At 47.0% G+C, this 26,805-nt stretch overlaps 1 protein-coding gene across 1 annotated transcript; it reads right to left on the bottom strand.

Moving 5' to 3' along the window:
* Positions 1-9,869: 9,869 nt before the first annotated feature.
* On the bottom strand, positions 9,870-25,855 carry LOC119846540 (omega-hydroxyceramide transacylase-like). Its single transcript, XM_043500728.1, has 7 exons — positions 25,473-25,855; positions 18,732-18,964; positions 16,189-16,254; positions 13,896-14,105; positions 12,528-12,588; positions 11,598-11,840; positions 9,870-9,958 (listed from the first exon to the last, which is right to left on the bottom strand). The coding sequence occupies exons 1-7, from the start codon at positions 25,672-25,674 to the stop codon at positions 9,870-9,872; spliced, it is 1,104 nt and encodes a 367-aa protein (XP_043356663.1). The 5' UTR covers positions 25,675-25,855.
* Positions 25,856-26,805: the final 950 nt, after the last annotated feature.

Below are 26,805 nucleotides of genomic sequence, written 5' to 3'. Positions count from 1 at the left end.
CTACTCCCTTCTCTGCCGCAGGCTCCCTGTGGGACCTTGGGCAGGTCACTTAGCAATCCAGTCAGTGGGATTTAGGCTCCTAAGTGCCTAAACCACTTTTGAAAATGAGACCTAGGCATTGCATTGAGTGCATTTAAAAAACTGGGGCCCTCATCTCTCTGTGCTTCTGTACGATGGGGACAATATGAGTGTCCTGCCACACGGGGGGCTTTGAGGACAGGCACATGAAAAGATTGTCAGATGTTTAGCTGTTACAATGATAGGGGATGTGGGTTATAAATACAATCAATGGGTACCACTGTGTTGGCAGCTCCTTTCCACACTGCACTAAGATGGGGCTTGCACTGTATTGTCCAGAAGGAATAAACTCTTTCTACTCTGCATGCACTTTGCAAGCAGTGTAATAGCTTCTGTGGAGCAATATTGCCGCTACCGTGCATCCTATTTGAATGAGCGGCACTAGCCTTTGCTCTGCCCACAGACACGTCCATTCTGAGCGTGCAGTGTTCTTGGAGCCTTTACACTTCTGCTCTCCACATTCTGGGCATCTATTGAGCCTGTGCTGATCAGCAGCACCTCCAAACCGCTCTGCATAGTGCTCATTGCTCTGCAGATTTGAGCTCCTGGAGTAATTGGGGATGGCTGATTTGGATCCAAGGGACCCTCGCTCCCCAATCTGTCGTGGATTTCTGCTGGATTGTCAGCTAGGAGTGATGTGGGATCTATGGGGACTGGCACCTGAAATACTGAGATAGGTATCCCTGCTGTCTGGAATATCATGTGGGTCACTTGCAGCTGCAGCAATGGTGTGTAACATTGTTAAAGAATACATTGCTTTTACTGATTCTCTATATAACAAAGACTTGCCTCGTGTTGCTAATTCTAAAACATAGTATATTCATAATTATTGTAATATAATTGTACTTCTAAAGAAGGTTTACATGGAAATGTCTGAAAGTACTGGTTTATAATGCGACTTTGAAAAGAGATTTCAGAGTAGCAGCCGTGTTAGTCTGTATTCGCAAAAAGAAAAGGAGTACTTGTGGCACCTTAGAGACTAACAAATTTATTAGAGCATAAGCTTTCGTGAGCTACAGCTCACTTCATCGGATGCATTTGGTGGAAAAATTTTTTTTTTCCACCAAATGCATCCGATGAAGTGAGCTGTAGCTCACGAAAGCTTATGCTCTAATAAATTTGTTAGTCTCTAAGGTGCCACAAGTACTCCTTTTCTTTTTGAAAAGAGATCGGCTCTCACAATTAAGGCCAGATTTTCAGAAGAGTTTAGCACCCAATGTGCTAGTCTCTTTGAAAATCTGGCCCATAATTCCAATTATTTGTGGGATATACTTCTCCTTGGGGAGGGGGTGGTGGCTACTCCTGTCTCAGAGTCCAGGGCACTGCCCTCCAGCTGTGTTATTCAGGGCATGCATGGGGGTTTGTGTTTCCCCAGTCAGCTGCTGAACTGCCACCCTGCCCTGAGCAGGGATCTTCCCTTTTAAGGACCCACCCACCTCCAGGTTTAGCAAGCCTTACAGGTTCTGGTTCTATTCCAGGTTCCTTCAGTTAATTTACCACCGAACTCTTCATCCAATGCACTGTTTTTTACATTTCATATAGAGAAGCTTGCACTCTCCCTTCTACTGCTCACTTGGAGGCAGAGGCAGGGGATTTGGAGCTCATCCCTCTGAACTGACAGCCATGGGAAAGGGAAGGTGGAGATGCCCAATAATGACATTTTAACATCTCATGGGTCTTTGTAAAACACACGTGCTATTTCTCATGACATCAGTAAAGCCTGGCTTCACCAAACACTTTGTTCCTACTCCCCGGATGGTACATCTTCCCCTGCCACTGACCCTTGTAAGTACATCCAGGTGATCATACCTGCTGTGCTGACCTATTGAAGGTACATCCAAGGTGCAATGGATCTGCTTTACTCCCATCATACCTTGCATCAGCACCTGCTGTGGGCTCAGCACTCCCAGCTGCATTTAACTCCTAACTCCTCCTCCCCGCAGGGTACTAAGAGATCACAGCAGCATGACATCCATTTTAACAATCCTTTCGTGTGATATTTTGATAACAGATTATGCAAAGGGAAACTTACACATGGGAAAGTTTTAACTCAATAACTTTAGAGATGTTGCAGCAATGAACTCAGAAGAGCTTAAATGTCAAATGGATTCAAGATCTAGGTATGTTCCAGGATTGATGAGTGGGAAAACATTCCCTGCTCAATGACTTTGTGATATTGTCTTCTGCAACTTGTTAAAGGAAAAACAGTTATTTAATTAGGCTGGGATCATCAGAGGCACCCAATTCCCATTGAAGGTCAATGGGATTTGGACACCTAACTCCTTTAGACTGCGTTGAGAATCCCAGCCTTAAACATCATATAGTCATTTTAGCCCCAGTTCAGAAAAGCATCTCTACTGAAGACAGTTCTTAAGTGTGTGCTTCAGTCCCATGGCAATCCAGAGGAAAGTATGTGGATTAGTGGTTCCCTGAACTGGGGCCTTTGCCTAGCTATAAAAATCTGCAAGTCCCCCATCCACTGGCCCCATGGGGATTGGGTGCAGGGGGACTGGTGCTGAAGAGGGGCAGAATTTTCATTGCCTTCACAGCGAGGTGCCTGGAGCCCCAGAGAACCCAGATGCACAGCTCGGGAGCTCACTGCGTTCCAGGGCTTAGATGGGTTTGGGTGTGATTAGTGAATATCTGACTCAGCAGAGGCGGTAGCAAGCGGGGAAAAGTTGCCAGCTGGATAGTACCCAGCTCAGGCCAGCAATGTGTAAGAGAATGTGTGGGGACAGAAAACAAGGAGCCCTCGGAGTAGGGACAAGGCATTTCTCTCACACTCAAGGGCCAGATTCTCAGCTGGAGTAAATCAACAGAGCTCCATTTCCTTTCCGAAAGATTTAGGATCTTTTTTTTTAAATCTGTTTTCACCAATCCTCCTCCAGCCTAAAATTGCAACAAGTCATAGAAATATTGGGCTGAGTTTATTCCTGATGCATCTCTACCGACATGAATGGAATTACAGTCGGGATGAGTTTGGCCCATTGTGGTCACAGTCCAGGAGTCCACATGAGGACAGTAAAATGTGATGCACCTTCTAACTGCAGCAGTGATTCCCCCCTTCTCCGCCGTCATTACACACATCACAACCTAAAGCCAGTGCTTTGGTACACACGAGACATGTGGGGGATAGTTCTGAGAAACCTACAGCATCACACATGGGGAAAGCATCTTGTTTCTCAGGTGGGAAAGTGCAGTATCTTCTCTTGATGGGAGAGCCATTGAATGAATATGGGAAAGAAACACGAACACCAGACTACTTGACTATCCAGTTGTGCGCGTGCATGCGTGGTGAAATGAAATGTCATTTCAAAAGGAGTTTACTTCTCCAGTTAGGCTTATGTGCACACTCACAAGCCCTGTTGGATTAAAGTAAGCAGGTGCTAGCTATCTGGAGAACTCTCTCTTTATCATAGGACCTGGGTGGCTCTGAGGGCCTGTCATGGGTGTTAAATAGAAGCACCAGCCTGGGAATCATGATTTCAAATCCAGCCCAGGGCAGAAGTCCAAAGTTAACAAAAAAAATAACAGATGTGTTGCTCCAATCTGCCTCTAGCAAAGGGGGTTTTTATTTGGGGGGAATGTAATCTGAATATAACAGAATAGTCAAAAGGAGCTGAAACTATTGTTGGAAAGAAAATAAACTACATAAGCAAAGGCTTGCTGGGAGGGGAGGATGATTATTAGAATCTGAGTGTTAGAAGGGGACACAAGGGTCATCTAGTCTAAGCCCCTGCTAAAATGCAGGATTTGTTGGGTGTAAACCATCCAAGGCAGATGGCTATGCAGCCTCCTTTTGAAAACCTCCAGTGAAGGAGCTTCCACAACCTCCCAAGGCAGCCTGCTCCACTGTCCTGCTGTTCTGATAGTTAGGAAGTTTGTCATAAGATTTGGGGTAGAAGTGTAGGTGGGAAGGGGGAGGGGGCTCAAGAGTTAGGGGATGGGGACTAGGGAATGAGGGAGGGGAAGGGTGCAAGACTGGGAAGGGAGACATGGGTGTGAATGACAGGGGGAATGGGGCAGAATAGAGGCTGAGGTAGGGACATCTGTGAGCCCCACATTGCCCTACCATGTGCATGCCAGGGTCTGGAGCCCCCTGCCCATCTGAAGTGATCTGACCCCTCTCCTTGCCTCTCCTCATGTGAGCAAGGTTCCGGGAGGTTGCTTTTCTGGGATGGGGGGTCTGAGCCCTTCCCCTACTGCCTATGGAATTTGGGGGCGCGTGCCCCCACCAGTGGTGTCTGAGCCTCACTCTCTGCCACCTGTGTGTATGCCAGGATCTCAGAGGACAATGTCGGGGCTGACAGATGTTCCCAAAAGTATGGGACATGACTGGGAAAGCCTGGATGAAGCAGGGGCTGGAGTCCCAGCTGGGGGTGGGTAGTGGGAGGCAGGGCCTGGCTCAGTGTGCAGCTCCCGCTATGGAACCAAAGTGGCATGTGGCCCTTGGGTAAGCTGCTATCTGTGTTATGCACACACAGCAGCACAGGGCAGGAGACAGCAAGGGGCAACTTTTTACATGTTAATGGCTTCTACCATGCCAGCTAATGGCTTAGTGGGATGGGGAGGGGAGAGGGAGCTGGAAATGTTGGAGATGGTGGGGCAGGGCATAGGGAAGGAGAGAGACACACCACACCAGTCTTCTCTCACATGCTTAAAGTTACTGTAACCACCATGTACTAACACTGCCAGGTTTGGGGACATAGACCAGGGATAAGATTTCTCTCGTTGGCCCTGTTAGCAACTGCACATTGCCAACAATTCAAATCACAGAGCAACCGTGTGGCCTAGTGGAACAACCACAGGACTGGGACTATTTCTAGCTCTGCCACTGGCCTGCTGCGTGACTTTGGGCAAGTCACTTCACCTCTTTGTGCCTCAGTTTCCCATCTGTAAAATGTAGATAACAATGTAAAGTTCTTTGAGATGTACTGATGAAAAGCACTATATAAAAGTTAGGCTTTTGGGTTATTACCTAGCTACAGTTGCATATCAACTGCAAATCTAGGTGAGAACTACAACTGCCTAAATGACCAGTAACTCCTCCCAGCGAACATTTCTCTTTCTGTTTAGACAGCTGGGAAATTAAATGGAAAAACATTTGTTAGAGTAACTTCTGAAAGCCAATAAATACAGAGATACGGTAAATGCTCACACCACCTTAACTCTGCCCTCTCTGAACACCCACAATGCCTGTAACGCACAGACTCCCACTCTGCCATTTCACAGTAGTGGACAGGCCCTAGCTTCACTTTCTGTACTCTGAAACACTAAGCCTTCTTCCCCACCATAATACCACAATTGTGAAATGTAACCACCACTTTTTACCCTTTTACAACCCCTTCACAGAGGGTACCACCCAAACCTGGGCATTCCCCTACCCATCATTAAATCCAGACTGCTCTCATATCCTATTTCCTTGCTGACAATACCAATGGCAAGAAGACCCCAGTGCCCTGACACAATCTACACAAGTCTGTGTGGTAATGAGACAAACTGGAACCTCAAGGTACACGCGCACCTCTTGCTTCCACATGGCGGGGACTCAAACTCAGAGCTCCTCATATCACAATCATACCTCTTCCAAGCTACTCCAGCCTATTTCTCCATCATTCAGTACACTATATCCAGCATAATGAATGCAGCTGGAGTGACTGCAGATAATTCCCAATGCCTATTGCTAGCTCCGCGGGGGGTGGGGAGGGGGCAGAGTTAAGGTAGTGTGGGCATTCACCTTAACTCTGTATTTCCTGATTTTCAGATGTTTGAGTTTTGCTGAAGTCGATGTTGTGGAAAGGCATAAGCAATCACGGGGCAGCCTTAACTCTGTGTAAACGACATTTTTTGCCATTTAATAATTGTAAAGATGAATTGATTTCCATCTCACCAGAACATATCTCTCCTTAGAATATGGTGCGCTGGGGCAGACTGTGTGTGACAATCCTTTCTTGAATACTTCTCACAGAAGGGGTAAGCTCTTGGCAGCATTAGAAACCAAGCTTGCCTCCTCCACCATAAAGAACATGTCCTCAGAGAGGCAATTGTGACTGTGTGAATTGAGTCCCAATTTCATCAGTCGCTGCTTAAGCCATTCAATCAGCTGCACAGTTGCAGAATCACCCTAGCGTTAATACTGCAGCATGCCCAGTGATGACAGTCTCCTAAAGAAAGCAAATGGACATTTATTACATATGATCTACTTCTGAAGAAATGCTACGCATGTCACCTCATGTCGCCTCCTAAAATGAGAGCTGGCTGGGAAGTGGTTTTCCTATCCTGTGAGAATTTTTGAGAGTTTCAAAAATCTGCCATTCCCACTAGGGACAGAAAGTCAAATTTCATGAACAGAAACCCCGCCAAAAAAACTTCAGTGTGGGTTGATCAAAACATTTTATTTTGGTACTGCCCTTTTTAAAAAAAATTTAATGTAACTAATATTTCAAATGAAAAGTTATTTTGAACCAAAAATCGAATCATTTTATTCCAAAAAAGTTGAAATGGGACAATTCCCCTCCCCCCCCAATTGTTTTTTCTAAAGGAACAATTTGTCAAAATTGACGCATTCCTGCAGGGAGTTTCAGTTTTGATGAATCAACATTTTCTGATTAAAAAAGTTTCAGTGAAAAATTCCCAACCTGACGCATTGTTATGAGAGTGATGAGCTAAACCTTTCTGCTGCTCTGCTTAAAATGATATGTGTTCCTCGGGGACCAGGAGAGATGGAGCATAATGACTCAGTAGAGGTTCTTCAGTATCATGATGGCCCTGCTGAAATCAGTGAGAAAACTCTCGTAGATTTCTATGGGCTTTGGATCAGGCTTTAAGTGCCCAAATCAAATTTTCTAGCTGAAAAAAGAGCCCTCTACAAAGATAGAAACCAGACTGGACAAAGCTCTGATGAGGATATCACACAGAACCATCAGGCATGGGCTGAGGGAAGACATTACAGTGAAAATGGGCTAGTTGTCCAGTTAGTCTAAGTTCTGTGAAGTGACATTGGGGAAATCTCACTTAAAGAAGCTAAAGTCTGTCTTCTCCCCGTTTAGTATGTCTCTACAGAGTTGGAGTACTTGTGGCACCTTAGAGATTAACAAATTTATTTGAGCTTAAGCTTTCGTGAGCTACAGCTCACTTCATCGGATGCATTTTCGTGAGCTGTAGCTCACGAAAGCTTATGCTCAAATAAATTTGTTAGTCTCTAAGGTGCCACAAGTACTCCTTTTCTTTTTGCGAATACAGACTAACACGGCTGCTACTCTGAAATCTACTGAGTTGCAGAGCCCCAAAATTTTCATACCTTAAAATTAGCCTCCTAAGTAGCCTGATTTTCTCAGGGTTGGAGCGCTCTCAAAAGTCAGTGAGAGCTGCAGGCGTTCAGGATCTTAGAAAATGGGATCACTTTTCCTTTAGAACCTCCTTCTAGGCATGCAGGCTTGTACATTGTAGCCGAAGTGCTTCGATGGTTCCATGGCCAATGATTCTCATGTACAGCTGACTCATCTCCCCCATGGAACTCCATGAGGGAAATTGTCAACGACACCAGTGGTCGTAAGGCATCTAACTCACCTTGACTTTCAATGAAGGCTAGGATCCAGATCCTCCAAGGTACTCAGGTGCTTATCTCCTACTGAAATCAATATCTTTTCCTCATGCCCCTCCCTCTTCAGTAGATCCCATTCCCATCAAGGTTGTAAAGCAACAGAACCTCTTACCTCTCTGACACCACTCCGTTTGACAAACCAGCGGCAGTGTTTCTGACCAATCGCCTTATGAATTGTTGTGCCATCCAGCACATTTTGTTCAACAAGCCCCAGAGCTGTTCTATCCTTTAAAAGCAAAAACATGGACTGCGCTCACTGTGCTGTGAATGCAGAGCCAGGCCTCTAGAGGAGATTGGGGACGTGAAGAAAATGAACTACAGTTCCCATGAGCCATTCCAGTGGCTTTTCTAAATTGAAATAGTTCAGGTTTTGGCCAAAATATTTTAGTTTTCCGGTGTTTTGTTTTTGGATGAAAAAATCAAACTTTTCCTCAGCAAGCAGACACTTTTCATTTAATTGAAAACCGAGTCTTCCATTGAAGAACAGCTTCAACAGAAAATTTTTGACCAGCCCTAAGAATGAGGAGTAGAACCCTAAGTCTCCCAACTCCCACTCCCTTGCAGTAGACCACATGATCTCACCAAAGAATCACAGCTGAAACTGCAAGGCTGAAAAGCCACCAGAAACTCTCATTCAACACAAACTCATAAGAACGGCAATACTGGGTCAGACCAAAGGTCCATCCAGCCCAGTATCCTGTCTATTGACAGTGGCCAATGCCAGGTGCCCCAGAGGGAATGAACAGAACAGGGAATCATCAAGTGATTCATCCCCTGTTGCCCATTCCCAGCTTCTGGCAAACAGAGGCGAGGGACACCATCCCTGCCCATCCTGGCTAATAGCCATTGATGGACCTATCCTCCATGAACTTATCTAGTTCTTTTTTGAACCCTGTTATAGTCTTGGCCTTCACAACATCCTCTGGCAAAGAGTTCCACTGACTGACTGACTGACTGCATTGTGTGAAGAAATATTTCCTTCTGTTTGTTTTAAACCTGCTGCCTATTAATTTCATTTGGTTACCCCTAGTGCTCGTGTTATGAGAAGGAGTAAATAACACTTCCTTATTTACTTTCTCCACACCAGTGATGATTTTATAGACCTCTATCATATCCCCGCTAGTCACCTCTTTTCCAAGCTGAAAAGTCTCAGTGTTATTAATCTCTCCTCATATGGAAGCCGTTCCAGACCCCTCATCATTTTTGTTGCCCTTCTCTGAACCTTTTCCAATTCCAATAGATCTTTTTTGAGATGGGGCGACCACATCTGCAAACAGTATTCAAGATGTGGGCGTACCATGGATTTACATAGAGGCAATATATGTTCTGTCTTCTTATCTATCCTTTTCTTAATGATTCCCAACATTCTGTTCGCTTTTTTGACGGCTGCTGCACATTGAGTGGATGTTTTCAGAGAACTCTCCACAATGACTCCAAGATCTTTCTTGAGTGGTAACAGCTCATTTAGACCCCATCATTTGACTCACCTCTTACTAAGAGAAAACATCATCTTTGTAGGAAGCTTATATGACATAAGACACTGTAATATTATCTCAGCCACCGAGTCCAGCAATCCAGATGTCTTCTGCCTCTCCCGGGCAGCTGGAGTGACAGCCAAATGCCAGTAACAGATAAACAAACACAAGGCTTTAAAAAAGACTCATAATTTATGGAGCAAATTCAGCTAAAGGAAACCCCAAAATGAATAGTGTCCTGAAAATCGTGCTGAGTCTAAACACCACGGCCTACCCTCCAAGAGAGAATTTCCTTTAAAAGGCTGAGCTGTCAAAGGGAAGTAAGGAAATTAGCCACCCAAATCCCATTGGAATCCAATGGGAGTTGGACACAAATCATTTGTCCCCTGTGCAAATCCCACCTTCGCCCCAGTTTTGGTTGTAGCCCTATCCCAGTGATGGTCTTTTACCCCTCTGTTGCTCATAGCAATAGATATTAGTGTTATATTGTCGCTTCCCTGCACTATGGGCATTGACTGGGTCTTTAGTTTCCTCGGAACTTCAGAGAAATGTAAACAAGGTTGGAATGCACCAAAAATGTGTCAGGAATTTTAAATCTGTGGCTGCTGCTTTATACACACTTTCCATTTATATGTATACACGTGTGTTCATACACCCACACACACACTTACTTTACTACAGTTCACCATCGAGCAGCAATCAATGTAGCAACCCTAACGTTTACCATACTCACACTCCCAATGTGCATTTACCCCAACTGCAACATACATCCCAGACACAGGGGGCTGGATCAGCAGTGCATCTGGAATGGGGACCAGGACGACAAAATGAGTGTCATCACCGTAGCATCACCCTCCCCCATTGCTCCTGACCCACCGAGCACCACCACTGGATAACCACAGGTTGAGTGGGGTGGAGCCACAGGTCAGCTGTTCTCAGCGGTATCATCCTTTGTTGGCCCCTGGAATATCTGTGCACACATCCATGCTTTAATGAAAGTTTGGCTTGAGTAGATGTGACACAGACACTCCTTGCAAAGGCTCCTTCCCCTGTTCTTTGCACACAACTCTCATGTCACGCCTGACAAATTTATTACACCGAACACATCTTGCAGGATATTTATCCACAAAGCATAACATGAAGGTATCTACAGAAAGCTCATCAAGACTCATGATCAGTGTGAGCTGTATGTACGGAAGATATTTAAAGGGTAATGTATTTATATTGAAAGTTTGCTTTACGGAGTTGGAGGGAAAGTTAGTCACCAGGGGATAATGTGTCTTGGTGATGGCCCAGTTATCCAGGAGGGAGTTGTCACTCCACCCTGCTTAGCCAGTGATGCAATGCAAGGCTCCATTTTTCAGCCTTACTCAATACCAAGACTTCGATGGGAAATAATCAAAGACAATTCCAAACATTTGAAACCACTGGAAGATACAAAAAGACACAGGTTGACCCTGCCTGTGAACACAAACAAAAGACTAACAGAGCATAGGCAAAGGCTCTCTGTATTCGTTCACTGAGGAAACATCTTAAGGAGCAAGGGGAGGCTTTCATGAACATTTGGATCCTGGTTCTTGTGAAACCAGCCAGCTCTGCAACAGACTAAACTTTGAGGTGACATCTCACTTTATGAGATAGGAGAGGGAACTATTGATAAGTGTAGACCCAGGTTTGCATTGTATGATTTTGCTTTGTATTGTAACCATTTGTTTCCAGCACATTCTCTCATTTCTAGTACCCGTTCTTAACCAAACTTACTTTTATTTTGTTACACGTGCTCACAAGTGCTGTGTGTTATGCAGGAAGGGTGGTTTAAGGTAAAATGGGACAGGGTGCACCTCTGGAGGCAAAGGATCTGGAAGTTCTGTGAGCATCTAGCATCACGGGGGCTGGTCATCATGGAGGAACGAGTCAAAGGGTCTCAGAGACAGGGGTGCACCTATTGTTCACCTGCAAGGTGAAGTCAGGGCTGGTGTAGCCCAGAGGAGTGTGCTTGGGGAGCTGAAAGGCTGGTGGTGGTAGGTAACTGACACCCAGCCACCACAAGGAAGACACCTCCGTGGAGACAGGAGGTAGCAAGGTGACTGTCTGTCCAAGGTGCCCCAAGAACTGTCCCGTAAGTAAGTGCTTCAGGATTTGGCTCAGTAATGATATTTAGTAGGCATCTGTCCATCGAAAGAATGGCTTAGCTGCTTTATTTCAAGCACAGCGAAGCAGATATAAAAGACATAGTAAAGCCATAAAAATCTCACTGGCCTGCTGGACTCAAAGGCCTTCGCCTCACTGAATGAGGCCTGGAATCCATTCCCATCCCTCCCATCCAATACAAAGCAAACCCACATCCCTTCCCTTCCTGCAGCACCACCCCATAGATCCCAGGCGAACCGTTACTCAGCTCGAGAAAACCCAACAGGAGGAAAGAAATCAGACTCCTCTACCTTTGTGCTGGCGCGGGGGCAGCTGCTGCCATATTTTCTGGTCTGTTCCATTGAGTGTCCCACTCACAGCAGGAGCCTGCTTGGGGGGTGGGTCCCTGGGAGCTGGCCCGTTGCATTCCAGCCCCCCTGTGTCTGGGTTCTGGCATGGGGACTCCTCATTGGCTCGAGACAAGTAATTTTTACTGAGCAAACTGGCAAGCTGGAAGGTCACCGTGTTGGCGGGATAATTGATACCAGAGGCATCTATGAGACATGATGACAAAGGGTAAAACTGTTCATAAATAGTCAGATAAAGCTAAGTGATGTTTAATTGCAGGAGATTATGTGGAAGATCCTGGTGACACTTCATGAGACTGGAAACATTAGGACACCTAATTCCCGTCAACTTTCATGGCTTGTTGACTTTCACTAGAAGCCTGCCGTGCCTTTGTTAACTTCCCCCTCATAGCCTAAGTGCACCTAGCCAGCAGGTTTGTCTGAGCTTCTGACCCACATCTCCTGGGGCTTTAGCAAAACCATGGTTAGTGTTGATTCTTATTTCATGAGGCATTGAGTTCCATAGGCTCCTGTGGAAATTCTGTTGCCTGTGGATACAAGCCTCCCTTTTGTTGCTGGACAGTTCCCACTGTTCTAGAGGAATGTTGCTGTCATGGAAGGCTGTCACAGAGAGTACAACAGAGAGATGTCTCCAACCATATCAAATTGACCTTGTAGGTCTTATAGGACAAAGGGTTAGGGTAATAAACATGAACAGAGAGAGATGTCTCCAGTAGCCTAGTGAGAAGCAAGTCATTTAGATACATGTTTCCTTTATTGCTCAGTAGTGGAGGTGCAGGGGATTTGTAACCATGTGTTTTATCGTTTCTCCTGCATATCAATGCCATACAGAGAATGCCTCCTGTCTGTTTACAGGCTTGGGGTAACACTTACTGTTCCTCTGTAAGAAAAGGACAGCATCCTGATACCCTCGAGAAAAAAACTCATTCAGGACCTGTGGAAGAAAGCACCTGGCATCAGAAAGAATTCTAGCAGCAGGAAGTGTTCTTCTAGGGGCAGAAGTCATGTCTTCTCTAATGCTGTTTGATATACCATGAGGGGAATTAACATTTGGGGCTAGATCCTCAGTGCTTAAAGGGTCCCTGGTCAAAAGGGGCCCACAGACCCAGCAAATAATACTTCTGCAACTCAAGCTGGTCACTGAGGGGCGCACGGCCTGGAGGAAAACCCCCTCTGATTGCTTGCCTTCCCCACTTCCCTGCCTCCTGGGGTAGAGCAGCAGTAATTTCTGGTTCTTGTCCTGCAGCAGGAAACAGGCAGAGTTACCCCTCAACTCCCGCAAAGCCCTTTGCACTGGAGGGGAGGAGGGAGCAGAAAAAACCTACCAGCTCAGGGCAGCTATGTTCCCTCTTCTCCTCCAGTGAGCAACAGGGGCAGCACCTCTGCTCCTCCCCACTCCCCCCCCATGCCTGGCCTGGGAAAGTAGGGGGTGCGGGGAGTGGGGGAGAAGAACCCCTGGGACCACCCCTACCCCCAGCCTAGAAGGAGGGGAAGAGGGGACCCTGGTGCAGGTCTGAGAAGGGGGGTGAAGTACCCCGGGGAGGCAGGAAGAGGTGAGGCAGAGGGCAGGGGGTGAATGGATGTGAGGGCAGAATTGATGGGGAGCAAGAGAACAGGCGGCTGTGCTGTTGCCAAGAGTTATGCCAGTCTACACCAGCCCATGGCGTCCAGAACTGGAGGTGCACATTAATCCCAGGATTGTGTGGCACAATGCTGGTTGGGTGGCACAGCAGCAGATGTGTGCTGGGCCAGAGCCGCAGCTGGTGTAAACTAGCATTGACTTCAGTGGGGCTAGGCTGAGTACGTTGGCTGAGGTTCTAGCCCATTGTCTGCAGCGTAGGGACGTAGGGGCCGCTAGGCTGGAGCAGGCCCAAGATCTATTCCGTCCAGTATCCATCTCTGACAGTGGCCAGTCCCAGATGCTTCAGAGGAAGGTGTAAGAACCCCACAATAGCAAATGTGGGATAATCTTCCCCCCACACACACACACACCTTTGAGGGTTTCAACCTAATCCGTAATAGAGATCGATTTAAACCCTGAAGCATGGGATGGTGGTTCCTGAGCTCACTGGCTCTGATAAAAGTAGTGCCAGTGGGTACAGGTACCAGCTCAAAGGCTACTTCATCTGGGACAGCTACCTCGAAAAAGGGACGATCCTGGGAAAACCTGGAGAGGTGGGAACCCTACCTGAGGGTAAGACGATTGAGAAGCACTGGGGTATGTTGGCAGGGACCACTTACCAGGTAGCTAGGTGGAAAGAGAGCATAGCTAAACCGGCACAGATTTTCCACTGAGATCTGAATGCTGCTGTTAAGGATCTGAAAAGAGTAGAAGATAGCCGGGCAGTCCCGGGGACAGATGTCGAGCTCGCCCGTGAATGGGGACACCGTGATCACAGCCTCCAGGTCAGAACATGGCTGCAGGTTAGTGAAACCTCCATCGACGTAGCGCTGGAGTACGGGGCGGAAACAACAGGGAAGTTTGTTTGGAGACGATCATAATTAAAAGTAGTCAGGAGCATCACAGCAATCAGGACAGGTGATCATGGGAACAACACAGGCCTGGTTCGTTACATGTGGGTGTCTGAATAGGGTACCTGCCACCTCAGTTGGGATATGCAAATTAGTAGCATGTATAATAGTCCCAGCTTTTATCTCAAAGTGCTTTACAAAGGAGAGCAGCGTCATCACCCCCATTTTATAGCTGGGGAAACGGAGGCATGGAGAGGTGACATGACTTTCCTGAGGTCACCCAGCAGGCCATTGCCAGGAATAAGAACCCAGGCCTCCTGAATCCCAGGCCACTGATCTCTGATCCCAAAGGGCAAAAGATCAGCTTGTGGCTAAGACACAGGAACAGGATTTAGGAAATGTGGGATCTATTCTTGCCTCTGCCACAGATTTCCTCTGTGACCTTGGACAAGTCACTTATCCCCTCTGTCCCACAGCGGGGGATAATGATCTCTGCCTACCCCCCGTGGGGTGTTGGGAGACTGAATGCATTACTTGCCTGTAAAAGAGCTTTCGCAAAAAGAAAAGGAGTACTTGTGGCACCTTAGAGACTAACAAATTTATTAGAGCATAAGCTTTCATGAGCTACAGCTCACTTCATCGGATGCATTTGGTGGACCACCAAATGCATTCGATGAAGTGAGCTGTAGTTCACGAAAGCTTATGCTCTAATAAATTTGTTAGTCTCTAAGGTGCCACAAGTACTCCTTTTCTTTTTGCGAATACAGACTAACACGGCTGCTACTCTGAAACCTGTAAAAGAGCTTTGTAATCCTTGTACGGGAAGTGCTAGCAAAGTGCAACACACACCTATTTTTTGAACATCCGGTGAATCCTTAAGGCCCTGGGACGCCTTCAGGGCTGGCCACTTTGCTGCACTGTTTGCTTTGCTGTGTTATATGGATAATCATAGGGTACATTGTGCCAATGAGGGAGGAAAGGTCTGTAATGGGGTCTGGATTCCTGGGAGGAGCTAGTCCCTGCCCCTACTTGGAACCTTTTCTATTCCCCCAACCTGTCCTGCTTCTGCACCCCTCCTCCCACAGCCACGTTCTCCCCACATAGCCATGGGCCAAAAGCTGAGAGGAGCAGCTTGGGAGAGAGAGTTATTGGCTGGAGTCCAGGGCCTGCCTGCATGGGAGATGTAGCCAGCGGGACATGAGAATGGCTGAGAAAGTTAAACCAAATCCCATCCTAGTTAAAAAACATAGGTTACTATAAAGCAGCCACCATGGTAGTGAGTGGCTTGTTGCAATGAGCATGATGACACAATCGGTGGTGATTGTTAAAGGCTTGCTGTCAAGCTGCAACAGGGCAGCTCGTGAAGGCTTTAGCCTGCGTGGGAGGGAATATCCCAGCTACTCCACAGAAATATCCAGCTACTCATGAGCCTGTTTGTCAAGCTTGTAAATACTAGACCCGTGACAGAGCACTATGAGAGGTCTGAATTTAAGGTGCTACTTAAAGGCAACATCCTGCATCTGGTGCTTGTTTGTAGCAGAACTCATGCTGGCTTTGGAAATTTCTGCACGGCGCAATCACGTCCAACCCCCTAGGGAACTCTGTACGGACTGCTCTGAGCTGAATTCAACTTGCTGGTGACATTTGGGCTTTTATCCTCTCCGTGCAGGATTCAAGAGACCCTGAAATTTACAGCCAAAATCAAAAGGGTGCGAAGCCACAGCGACTGAAACAGAGCAAACTAAAAGTTGTTGAAACAAGTGAACCCCCAGCAGCAAGATTCCTGGAGCTATCGGTCACACCCACCGCAGGGAATTCATGGATAAAATTCAGTGACTTGGGGTTATACCGGAGGTCGGACTTGATGGCCCATTGCAGCCTTTAGATCTATGGAATGGATAGACCCTTAGCTAGTGTAAACTGGCAAAAGTCTGTGGAGCAACACCTATTTACACCAGCTGAGGATTTGGCCTTATGAAGCTATGTCTGAGAGCAGAGTCTGGCAATAGATTGGTGAGAATAGAAAGCATATCCCCTGGAATATTTGCTAAAGAGCACTCACCACACCTCGGAAGGAGGGAGGGATGAATCCGCAATAGATAGGAACAAAGCAGCTGCAGATCAGTGCCTGTGAGGAGAAGAGAAGCACAGAAGGCTCACAGAAAAGCATACTTCACCCCCAAACTTCCCCAAGTTGGGAAACGATTGGATTTATTGCCCAGAGATTCAGGCTTCTTTACGGAGATAAACTGGGGCTGACGTACTGTCATCTGGATCCAAACTAGAGCTGGTCAAAACTTGGAATTTTCATTCTGGGAGAAATTCTGACATGTCAAAAATGTTCTTTCATCCTAACACAAAAAGCCAACATTCCAAATTTCCCGCGAAACCAAATTTCCAACCGTTCGTTTCAGAAATATCGAAACAATCCTATTGAAACAAAATGTTCCAGGGAGTTCAAAGTGCTTCATTTCAATACTAAACTATCATAAACCCAGGGTGGAAATGATAACTTCTAAACTAAGAACTTTGGCTGTATCAAAATGAAGCATTTTGATAATTTTTCATTGCAAATTGTGCTAAATCCGTACGTTCCCACGAAACATTTCAATGTGGCCAAATCGGCATTTTCCAACAGAAAAATGTTCATCAGACAATTTTGACCAGCTCTAATCCAGACTTTTAAATGTGGGGTGGATCTTGGGGCCTACTCGATGATGCATGAATCTGTATTTAAATCAGGACAGGCATTGCTAAGAACAGCATTAAATCCAGAGTGGGTGAGGGAAGTGGTCCCATGGGTAAATAGGGGGAGAGAAACCCATCCCTGTTTGTTTAAGGGCCTGGGATCAGGAGTCTTGCAGAGTGGGCAGGGCAGTGCTCCCAACCTATAGGGGATGAGCAGGGGGAAAGGGACTAGCATATAGGCTGCCTTCTGGCCGCTTGTTGGAATATAGCAGCACACGTGGCCTGCTGGATTCACCAAGCCCAAAGCCAAAAAAAGGCTGATTGCAGGGAAATGGCCAGCTGGATCAGAGGCTGGCTGAGGGTCTGCAGCTGCCCTGAATGATAGCCCAGCTCCAGGGGAGCAGCTCGGGGAAACTAATGCCTTAAGGAGGGCTGGAGTAGCTGTCTGGGAGGCAGCCCAGCTCCAAGGGAAGGGGCTGAAGATTTACGTCCTGAGAGATGGGGCAACTCCATGGAGCACAACCCAGCAGCCAGAAAGATTTGCAGGAGCTCCTCAGGAGCTGGATGGGAAGGAGCCCCCCAAGACAACCAAACCACAGAGCAGGAGCAATGGAATCTTCACTCTGGCGAGGGATGTGGGTAGAAGGTAGGAGCAGCCCAGGAAGGTGGCAAGGGATTGGAAGGAGCAATCCTGAACTGCCTTACACCAGGTCCCTGGGCTGGCGCCCAGAGGAGAGGGCAGGCCAGGGCTCCCCTACCTCTTCCCCAACAGAGGAGACAGTATGAGCCTCAGGACTGAGAGAGGCAGCCTGGAAGGGGAATGAGGCCTCAACATAAAGGCCCATAGACATGGGGACTGTAAAAGAATGAATGGATACAAATCAGACGTCAAGAATTATAACATTCAAAAACCAGTTGGAGAACACTTCAATCTCTCTGGTCACTCGATCACAGACCTAAGAGTGGCTATACTTCAACAAAAAAGCTTCAGAAACAGACTCCAACGAGAGACTGCTGAATTGGAATTAATTTGCAAACTGGATACAATTAATTTAGGCTTGAATAGAGACTGGGAATGGATGAGTCATTACACAAAGTAAAACTATTTCCCCATGTTATTTCTCGCCCCCCCACCCCACCCCACCGCCCACTGTTCCTCAGATATTCTTGTTAACTGCTGGAAATAGCCTACCTTGCTTGTCACCATGAAAGGTTTTCCTCCTTTCCCCCTCCCTGCTGCTGGTGATGGCTCATCTTAAGTGATCACTCTCCTTACAGTGTGTACAATAAACCCATTGTTTCATGTTCTCTGTGTATGTATATCAATCTCCCCTCTGTTTTTTCCACCAAATGCATCCGATGAAGTGAGCTGTAGCTCACGAAAGCTTATGCTCAAATAAATTTGTTAGTCTCTAAGGTGCCACAAGTCCTCCTTTTCTTTTTGCGAATACAGACTAACACAGCTGCTACTCTGAAACCTGTCTTTAGACTTTTCAGTCACCCTGAATGGGGGACCAGGTTTGGAAAGTGCCGTGGCGGGGAGGCAGCGGTCACAGCCTGCGATAAGGTTAGAAAGCTTGACAACAAGGGGCACTAGGAACGTCTAGCATGGGGGGGGCCTCTCCCACAGTTAGCACACACCAGAACAGGCTGTTTCCAGCAGCAGGTACCAATGAGAGCTACTTTCTGGCCACGTCTGGTCCTCGTAGCCTAATATGCTTCTGAACCTAGGACCAGGGTGGAGTCTCTGGACCAGGACAGAGGTGGAATTCTCTCCTCCCTCCGCCTGTTCACGCACTTTCACACTCCATGGACTTCACCTCTCCCTCCTGAACTCAGTTTGTGTTGTTTTTTTTCTTCATTTAATTTCACTGCAGGCTCAGCAGAGAGGAGACCCCCCCACCCCACCCCCGTTACCTGAATCAGGTCCTCCTTCGAACTGAACTCGGACACCATGACATTCTGTCTATCCGTCACCCGGGTGAGGGAAATGTGCAGCCTCCCCGAAGCCACCTGGTGAGAGTTCTCTGGCAACATCTTGTACAACCCCTTCTGTATGGTGCGGAGCGTGTTGCACCCGGGAGAGAGAGGGCCGAGAATTGTTTTCCTGGCATCTCTCACTGCTTCATGGAAAGCTTCCTTTAGGTCCTCTGATCGAGGAAGGGAAAACAGAGGGTCATTTATCATCAGCTCTCCTTAAAGGCCCAATAATCCTAAGATTGCCCAACGCGATACCCCTGTGTTTTCAGTCACGTATCATTTTGTTGAGCTATAACCTTTTGGATGGAAATTGCTCACTCTCTGCCCTAAGTGGAATATTTTCAGAAAGTTTGATTGACAACGGAGCAGCCGTTTTTGAGAAAGAAGTTAGTGACAAACAGGCAGTTTGCTCAACATTAATTATTTGTTGGTGTCCTTTTGAGCAGTGGTAGCGTCTTAGGGTATGTCTACACTTACACTGGTGGGGGTGGGAGGAGATTCCCAGGAATTCCAGCCTAAGGAGACGTAGCCACAAGAGTTCTCATCAAGCTCCATGAGAGCTAATGTGAGTATATCTCTTCCAGCTGGGGCTCCGTGACAGTCTCGGGGCATCCAGGACTGAAAGTCACCCTGTTATCCCCTGCCTCAACCAAGAAGGAATCATTTCTATGCCTGCCTGGGTGTCATCTCGCTGATACCACCAGCCTCTCAGCCCCTCGAGCGCTCTCCTCTGAGCTATGCCAGCCCCAGCTTCACCTTGTGGGTTAGCAATAGGCATACCCCGGTCCCCAAGTCCCTTTGACATGTTCCCCTGTGATATGCAGCCCCTGATGCTGGCTGCTCACAGAAATCCCAGATCCTCCGCCCCCAGAGGTCCAGTTTTACATTAAACCACCTTTCCTGTACAACATACAGTACTTATGAGCACGTACCTTTATTTTGTTATAAGTGTATTTAAGAAAGGGTAAAGAGTTAACTAGACAAGAGAGAAAGTGCTGGAAACAAATGGTTACAATACAAAGCAAAATCATAAAACGCAAACCTGGGTCTACGCTTATCAATATTCATGAAAACACCCCCTCTCCACAAGGGGTTTCCTCAGTGGATGGATTCAGAGGACTTCTCCCTCCTGTGTGTTATACTGAAACAGTCTTTTGCTTCTATTCACAGACAGGGCGAACCCCTGTCTTGTTGTAAGGTTCCCTTTTCACCTTCCAGTGGTTTTGATTGTTTGTGGTTACCTCTGATGGTTTTCCATTGAAAGTAGCCTTGGTATTGCCAAGGCTAAGCAACTGAGCTTTGCATGGCATCATGGGCTAAACAGGGCGGGGAGGCAACTCATTCCTGCCTAAATGGACCATCACCAAGATTGTCCCCTGGTGACTAATTTCTACTCCCAGTCCCTTAAATATTACCCGTACGTACATACATCTTGCAAAGATTATGAGTCTTGACAAGTGATGAGGATACCTTACACATTACTCTTTATGGAGAAATATCCTGTAAGATGTGTGCTCGGTGTAGTGAGTTTGTCAGGTCTGAGGTGAGAGTTGTCTGTGCCGAACAGGGGACCCTTTACTTAAGAGCCTCTGTGTCACAGAATCTCACACACGCAGAGCTCAAAATGTAGACATACCCATAGCAGCTTGGAGACGAAAGGTGACATTTGGCAGGGGGGTAAAACCTTGAGGTCGCAGAAGTGGCTTTTTGCTCTCCCAGAGAAAATTCATCCAAATTTGACCCAGTCATAAACCACAGGATATAACTCTTTAAGTGACAATCAAAGACCCATTAGGGTTTGCACAATGATGGAACATTTTATCAAAATGAAGACTTGTGTCCTAGTGGATTGTGCAGCCTGCCAGGCCCCTCAGAGCCTCAGCATCATCTCAAAGCAGCCGCATGGAGCTGTGGCTTCCTGTAAGGCACAGGCAGAATGGATCCGCCTCCTCCTCCCACAATACCCTTTGGCCTAGAGGCAGGACACTGGGCTAGACGCCAGGAGAACATGTGTTCTAGGTTTGCCTCTTGCACCTACTGGCCTTTGATGAGCTGTATTTCACATCCCTTCTTAGGGAGCACAGTCTCACGACTCGGGTGGCTTAGGGAGTAGAAATCTCTGTGAGAGGATACTCTTGTGATTCCCTCATGATCTCTCATCACAGGGAGGGGTGGGCTCTGCACTATTAATCACCGCATCCCTGTGAGGATAGATAAATATTATCATCCCCCACTTCACATGGGAGGAAACAAGGTGCCATTACTAATTACATCAGCCCTGCAAGGCCGATAGGGACTGGATCATCCTCATTTGATAGCTGGGGAAACTGAGGCACAAAGCCAGGGCATGACTTGCCCGAGAGAGTCAATATCAGAGCTCAGGAGTTCCTGGTTCCCAGTCCTGGTCTTACAGCACTGTCCCTTTTCAGCAGCATGAAGAGAGAGAGAGGGGAGAGGACTGTGGAAGAATGGCTGATGGCCTTTCAGCTCCAGCATGCGGCTGCTTACAGCTTAATTATATACTTGGTCCTGATGTAGGCAGGCTCCCACTGAAGCCGTGAATAAGATCAATACCTCAGGATCGGCATTGCGGCTCCTGTAGATTAGGAACTGCCAGACCGGATCAGACCTGGGGTCCATCTAGGTCAAGATTCTGTCTCCTGCTTCACAGGAAGGTGCAAGAAACTCTTTGGGAGTAAGCAATGGAATAACCTGCCCCCAGGGGAAGTTTCTTCCTGACATCCATTAGTTAGAGGTTGGCTCACACCCTGAAGCAGGATGCTTTAGATTAGGATCTGGCTATCTGACCACGCAGAAGTGAGATCATTGGGAATTCAACAAACCCTTGGGTCCACATTCAAGCCCTAGATTATTTCACATATGGCCGGAAGCACATTCAACCCGTGATCCTGCAGAGATTTCTGCACGTGCTGAAGTTTGCACATGCACCAGTTCCACCGACATCCAGGTGGTTCCTCACATGTGTAAAGTTGAGCCACCAGCACAAGATTTTGCAGGACTAGGGCCTAATCTGGCAAGAACAAAGCTCACTTGGGCCCGTGTTCTGGCTGTCCCAGTGCAGCAACCCCTGAGATTGCTCTAGAAAGACGGGCAGGCAGATTAGATGGAGCAAAAATATCTTCGTGTCCTGAAGGCACTGGAGCAACCCAGGAACTAAGAGCAGTTATAAATGTTTGAGCAGATATTCCGGGCATGTGACATAACAACCAATGCTTTGCGGGGTCAATCGAGGAGCTAATGGAGCGGAATTTCAAATCAAAGTTGCTTGAAAACCAAATGACAAACGTTTGTGATTTTTGCCATAATAAACCAGAGCGGCATGGATTTTCCTTTGGTCTGCAGCCTGACTAAACAAGAGGGCTCCAAACTCATCTCTGGGATCCAGAGCTACTGGCTGTGATTGCCCAGGAGCGGGACGACCTGTGAGCTGCAGGATGCTATTGGACTGAACCATTAGAGCTGCCTCCTCTATAGATTTCCTAGAGGTAGCTTTCCCCCTGTAAGCCCAGGAATGTGCCAATCGGGCACCACTGTCTTACCAGCAGCAGCTAAGATATTGATACATAGATGGGTATGCTTTTTTTTTTCTGCCTTAAAAAATTCTTTAAAAGCAGCAAGGCTTGGGGTGTGTCCACATGGGGCAGGACTGTGCACTGCATGGGTGTGATTTCTAAAGTGCGTATTCACTGGTCCGTTTATACCTTGCTGGTGTGAACTAAAAGTTGCCTAGTGCACTTTAACATAGCGCCCTTAATTTCTACACTAAAACCAACACCTGGAGATTAACAAATCACCCAGCGTGTGCTCCTCTTGGTCCCATTGATGCCAATGAGACATTTGCTGTTTCTTAAACAGGGGCAAGATCAAGCCCTTACATTACATTACAAGATCACAGGGATTTCGGGCACATCTATGCTGCAGTAAGACCCATGGCACAGCCAGGGCCGGCCCGAATCAGCTGACTCAGGCTCACAGGGCTTGGGCTGCAGTGTAAAGCTTCGGGCTCGGGCTGCAGCCCAGGCTCTGAAACCTCGCAAGGGGACTGTGACCGCTGCAGTTTTTAGCTCTGCAGCCCGAGCCCCGTGAGCCCGAATTGGCTGACCCAGGGTCTGAGACTTGTGCTGTGGGGTTTTTATTCTGGTCCATACGACCTTAGTGTGTTGCAGCTGGAAAAGGCATTGTATTACTCTGAAAGGAAGATGTGTCCTCTTCTCCTGAGCAGGAAAGCATTTAGGGCTGAATGCTCAAAAGGATTTAGGTGTTCTCCACCTCGGGGGTGGGGAGCATTGATTTGAACAGGGATTTGCCATCTCACAAGTGGCTGCTCTAACCATTGGGCTATTCTCTCTAGCCCGCATAACTCTGTGAGAGCAAGAGTGAGAGCACAAGCATGAGAATGTGCCAACCACCAGGCTATGCAATTACTCACCCAGGCTGTGGGTGATCCAGGATCCAGTCCCCTGTTCCAATGAGCCTTTCATTTCTCCACAGTGCAACCACTTCAACAGGAGAGACTGAGGGGCCCCCTCCATTAGACTGTCCCAGAGCCCAGTGGTTAGAGCACTCACCTGAGAAGTGGCAGATCCCTGTTCAAATCCCTTCTGAATCAAAGGTCTCCCACCGCCCAGGTGAGGCCCCTAACCCCGGGCTAAAAGTGGTGATGAAGGCTCTCCTCCGCCCCAGCTGTTAAGTGTGAATTCGCCTATGGGGGAGCCCGCTCCAGTAGGCAGCCTCTGAGCATGCCTACTGGATGGGTCCCCTCAGGCAACGTAGGTAACCGAATGATTATCTTCCCCGGTTGCTGAATCGCTCTGGAGCTTAGGCAGGAGATAGGCATCCGGACACCACCAAGAGGCAGCAGGGCGTGTACCCAGAGGCAGAAACATAGGCACTGAGGGATCCTTTACTGCAAAAACTTACGGTTTCAGTGAGAGTTTTGTGCATCACGGTGCTCCCAACACTGGGACTTAAACAGGTAAAACAGAGCCAGAGGTGCCTGACTCCTTTTGAGTACTCCACCCCTACTGACTAGTCCAAAGAAACACTGAAACCTGACCACTGAATTTGACAGTGCCGGGCCAGATGCTCCCCGGGTATCAGTTGGCGTAGCTCCATTCAGCGGAAGGACATTGATTTATATCAGCTGAAGATTTGACTCACTGAGCACGTGCAACGATCTAGATGGATACCCAGGTCGAGATCCACAGCTGGGTGTAAATCAGGGTCACTTTTCTGGTTTCAATGCAGCTGCACTGATTTACACCCGCTAAAGATCAGGGCCACAGGCTGAACAGGTGAAACACTATATTAATAAAAAGAAAAGGAGTACTTGTGGTACCTTAGAGACTAACAAATTTATTTGAGCATAAGTTTTCATGAGCTACAGCTCACTTCATCGGATGCATCTGATAAAGTGAGCTGTAGCTCACGAAAGCTTATGCTCAAATAAATGTATTAGTCTCTAAGGTGCCACAAGTACTCCTTTTCTTTTTGCGAATACAGACTAACACGGCTGCTACTCTGAAAACTATATTAATATATGTTGGTCTAGATCAGTGACCATGGAATTGCATTTCCTGGCTGGCCGGGGAAGGGAATGTCCAGATCTGGACAGGCCAAAGGGCTCTTCAGGTATGTGCTCTCTTGGCAGCCAGGGGTCGCAAGCTTGCAAGAGTGATGTGCTGGATTGTGTTTAATAATCTCAAAATAAAAAGCTGGGTAACCATAGGCAATATTCCAATGAAATCTTATAAACAAGCAATTATACCAATAGACTATAACGCTATAAAAACATCATGCTATCAATATTAATTCTACTCTTAAAGCTATGAAATTAAAATTTAAAGTTTAAAACGCACAAGAAATGAAGGGACTTCTAATTTCCCTGATTGCCTGAGATTTTGATAACTCCTTCACATCATCTTTTCTTCTGGAAAAGGGCTATGCAGAAAGCAACCAAGCCAGCTAAGGAAAGCATGTCAATTACAGATCGCTTTGTGTCGGCATGAACGCCTGATTAAAAGCATACTGCTGTAAGTCGAATTGTATCAACACAGGCTAGCTCCAAGGTATATAAATGGAAATGGAAAGGTTTTTAATTAAGTACATGGCATGATGGTAAACAGAGGGGAATTAAACTGAACTGCATCTGCCCACTTCCCATCAATCCTGCCTCTAGCCCGCTATCTGCCCAGCCCCCTCATCAGTTGTGGGGCCCCCAGCCTCACCTCTGCTCTTTTTGGGGTTCTTCAGCCCCCTCTCTGAGGCCCGGGGAGGGATAGACTAGGCCCCTGAGGGGAGGGGAAGAGAGCTCTGCTTCTTCCCAGAAGGCTGGCAGTGGGCCAAATGGAAGGGCTGTGGGGGCTGGATCTGGCCCATGAGCTCCCACTGAAGAGCAATGGTTTAGGTCCTCAGCTAATGTAAAGCAATGTACCACTACTGCCTTAAACACAGCTAGTCTGATTGCTGCTAGCTGAAGATCTGGCCCTGTAGGTCCCCTGATGCTGTACCATTACATTATTAGTTATTGTATTATTATACAAATCATTCCTTTCCAATCCTTTCTTGGCATTAAAATCCATGTTTTCATTATGATGATGATGATGATTATTTATTATTAACAAACAGATACACGGAATAAACCAAAGCCTTCCTTACCTAGGCTAGATTCACACACCACTGCTGCAGCGATAAGTGACCCAGCTGATGCTCCATAAACTTTGGATGCTGATTTGAGTATTTCAGGTGCCAATTCCAAGAGCGACTGGACCACCCCTATCTGGTAAAGTGCAAGAAAACCGCTGCCTGAAAAAGAGAGAGAGAAAGGGGTGCCGGTGCCACTTAGGCCTTCTTCAGCCATCCCAGCTGCTCAGTCTGCAGAGAAGTGGTTTTGTTAGTTGACAGGAGCTCTGTAACTTCGATGTTGGGTTTTGCTGTTACTAAATGAACTCTGAGCCCGCTCTCCTTCTGTCCATCGCTGCTACTTTCACTGCTACTTTCACGGTTCACACAAATGCATAAGATGCACTTTTTGCCCTTCTGTGCCAGATCCCCGAGATGTTTTCAGATTCAATGCCTGCTTTAATTACCTCTCTGGCTAAAAATAAAACTCTCTCCCTGCATCAAAGCAGCTCTAGCTAGATTAGACCCTTACTAGCTATCATACTCCTGGTTTAAGTAAGGAGCTCCTTTTAAAACAATAATTCATAAGTCTTCCCACAGTCCACACGCTTTTAGAGCGTGTAAAGTCTCCTGCATTTCATGGCCCTAGCTTGGCTTTTTCCGAGCATCCCTTACAAATTTTCCTCTTTTTTGCTTTTCTCTGCTCTTCCTTGAGAGTGTTTTTCTAAATTGGATTCTTCCTCAATCTGTCTCAGGAACAGCTCAGTGCTGAATGAGCAGCGATTTGCTCAAAGTGCTCAGAGCTGGTGGGTTTTACACAAGGGATTACACAGAAGGCTGCGCTATGTTATATTTGAAAACTTGCTCAGTTAACCCTATATTGCAATGTCTGTATCCACTGAGAAAATGGACCTTGAGCCTGTTACTTTGTGCTTATAAAGGCACAACCTCCAAAGACTTCCATTTTCTTTGAATTCTCCACCCAACTGTGCACTTTACATATCACTTCAACAGGATTCTGTCAGGTTTAAATATCAGAACTTCCATTCCCTGTGTTGCTATCAGTGCTATAGTTTATTAAAGCTGAAAAGACTGTTAAAATTTAATGGCCTTATCACTGGTTTTGTTGGTCCTTTTTCATATCAGTGGTTGCACCGTGGACAATGAAAATAGTTTAGTCAGTTTCAGAGTCTATTTCCAAAACCCAGTCTGACTGCCGTTGAAGTTAGTGGCCCAAATTGTGGAGACTGGCCCATCTGCAGCGAGAACAGCCTGGGAGGCTTATGCCAGGTGATGGGCCACTTCCTCAAGTGCAACTTGGAGCAGCCTCAGAGCTGCTCTAACTTGCACCAGCTGCCAGGGGCCCTCC

The sequence above is a fragment of the Dermochelys coriacea genome, chromosome 21 (genome assembly GCF_009764565.3).
Source record: "Dermochelys coriacea isolate rDerCor1 chromosome 21, rDerCor1.pri.v4, whole genome shotgun sequence".
Classification (NCBI taxonomy): Eukaryota; Metazoa; Chordata; order Testudines; family Dermochelyidae; genus Dermochelys; species Dermochelys coriacea.
This window is presented reverse-complemented; position numbering and strand designations above follow the sequence as displayed.

Coding starts and splice junctions, on each gene's coding strand:
- LOC119846540 (XM_043500728.1), bottom strand. CDS start 25,674: ATGGCTGAAGAAGGCCTAAGTGGCACCGGCACCCCTTTCTCTCTCTCT. Junction 12,589..13,895: donor TCTTTCCACCTAGCTACCTG/GTAAGTGGTCCC, acceptor TTTCTTCCACAG/GTCCTGAATGAGTTTTTTTC. Junction 11,841..12,527: donor CCTTTTCTTACAGAGGAACA/GTAAGTGTTACC, acceptor CATGTCTCATAG/ATGCCTCTGGTATCAATTAT.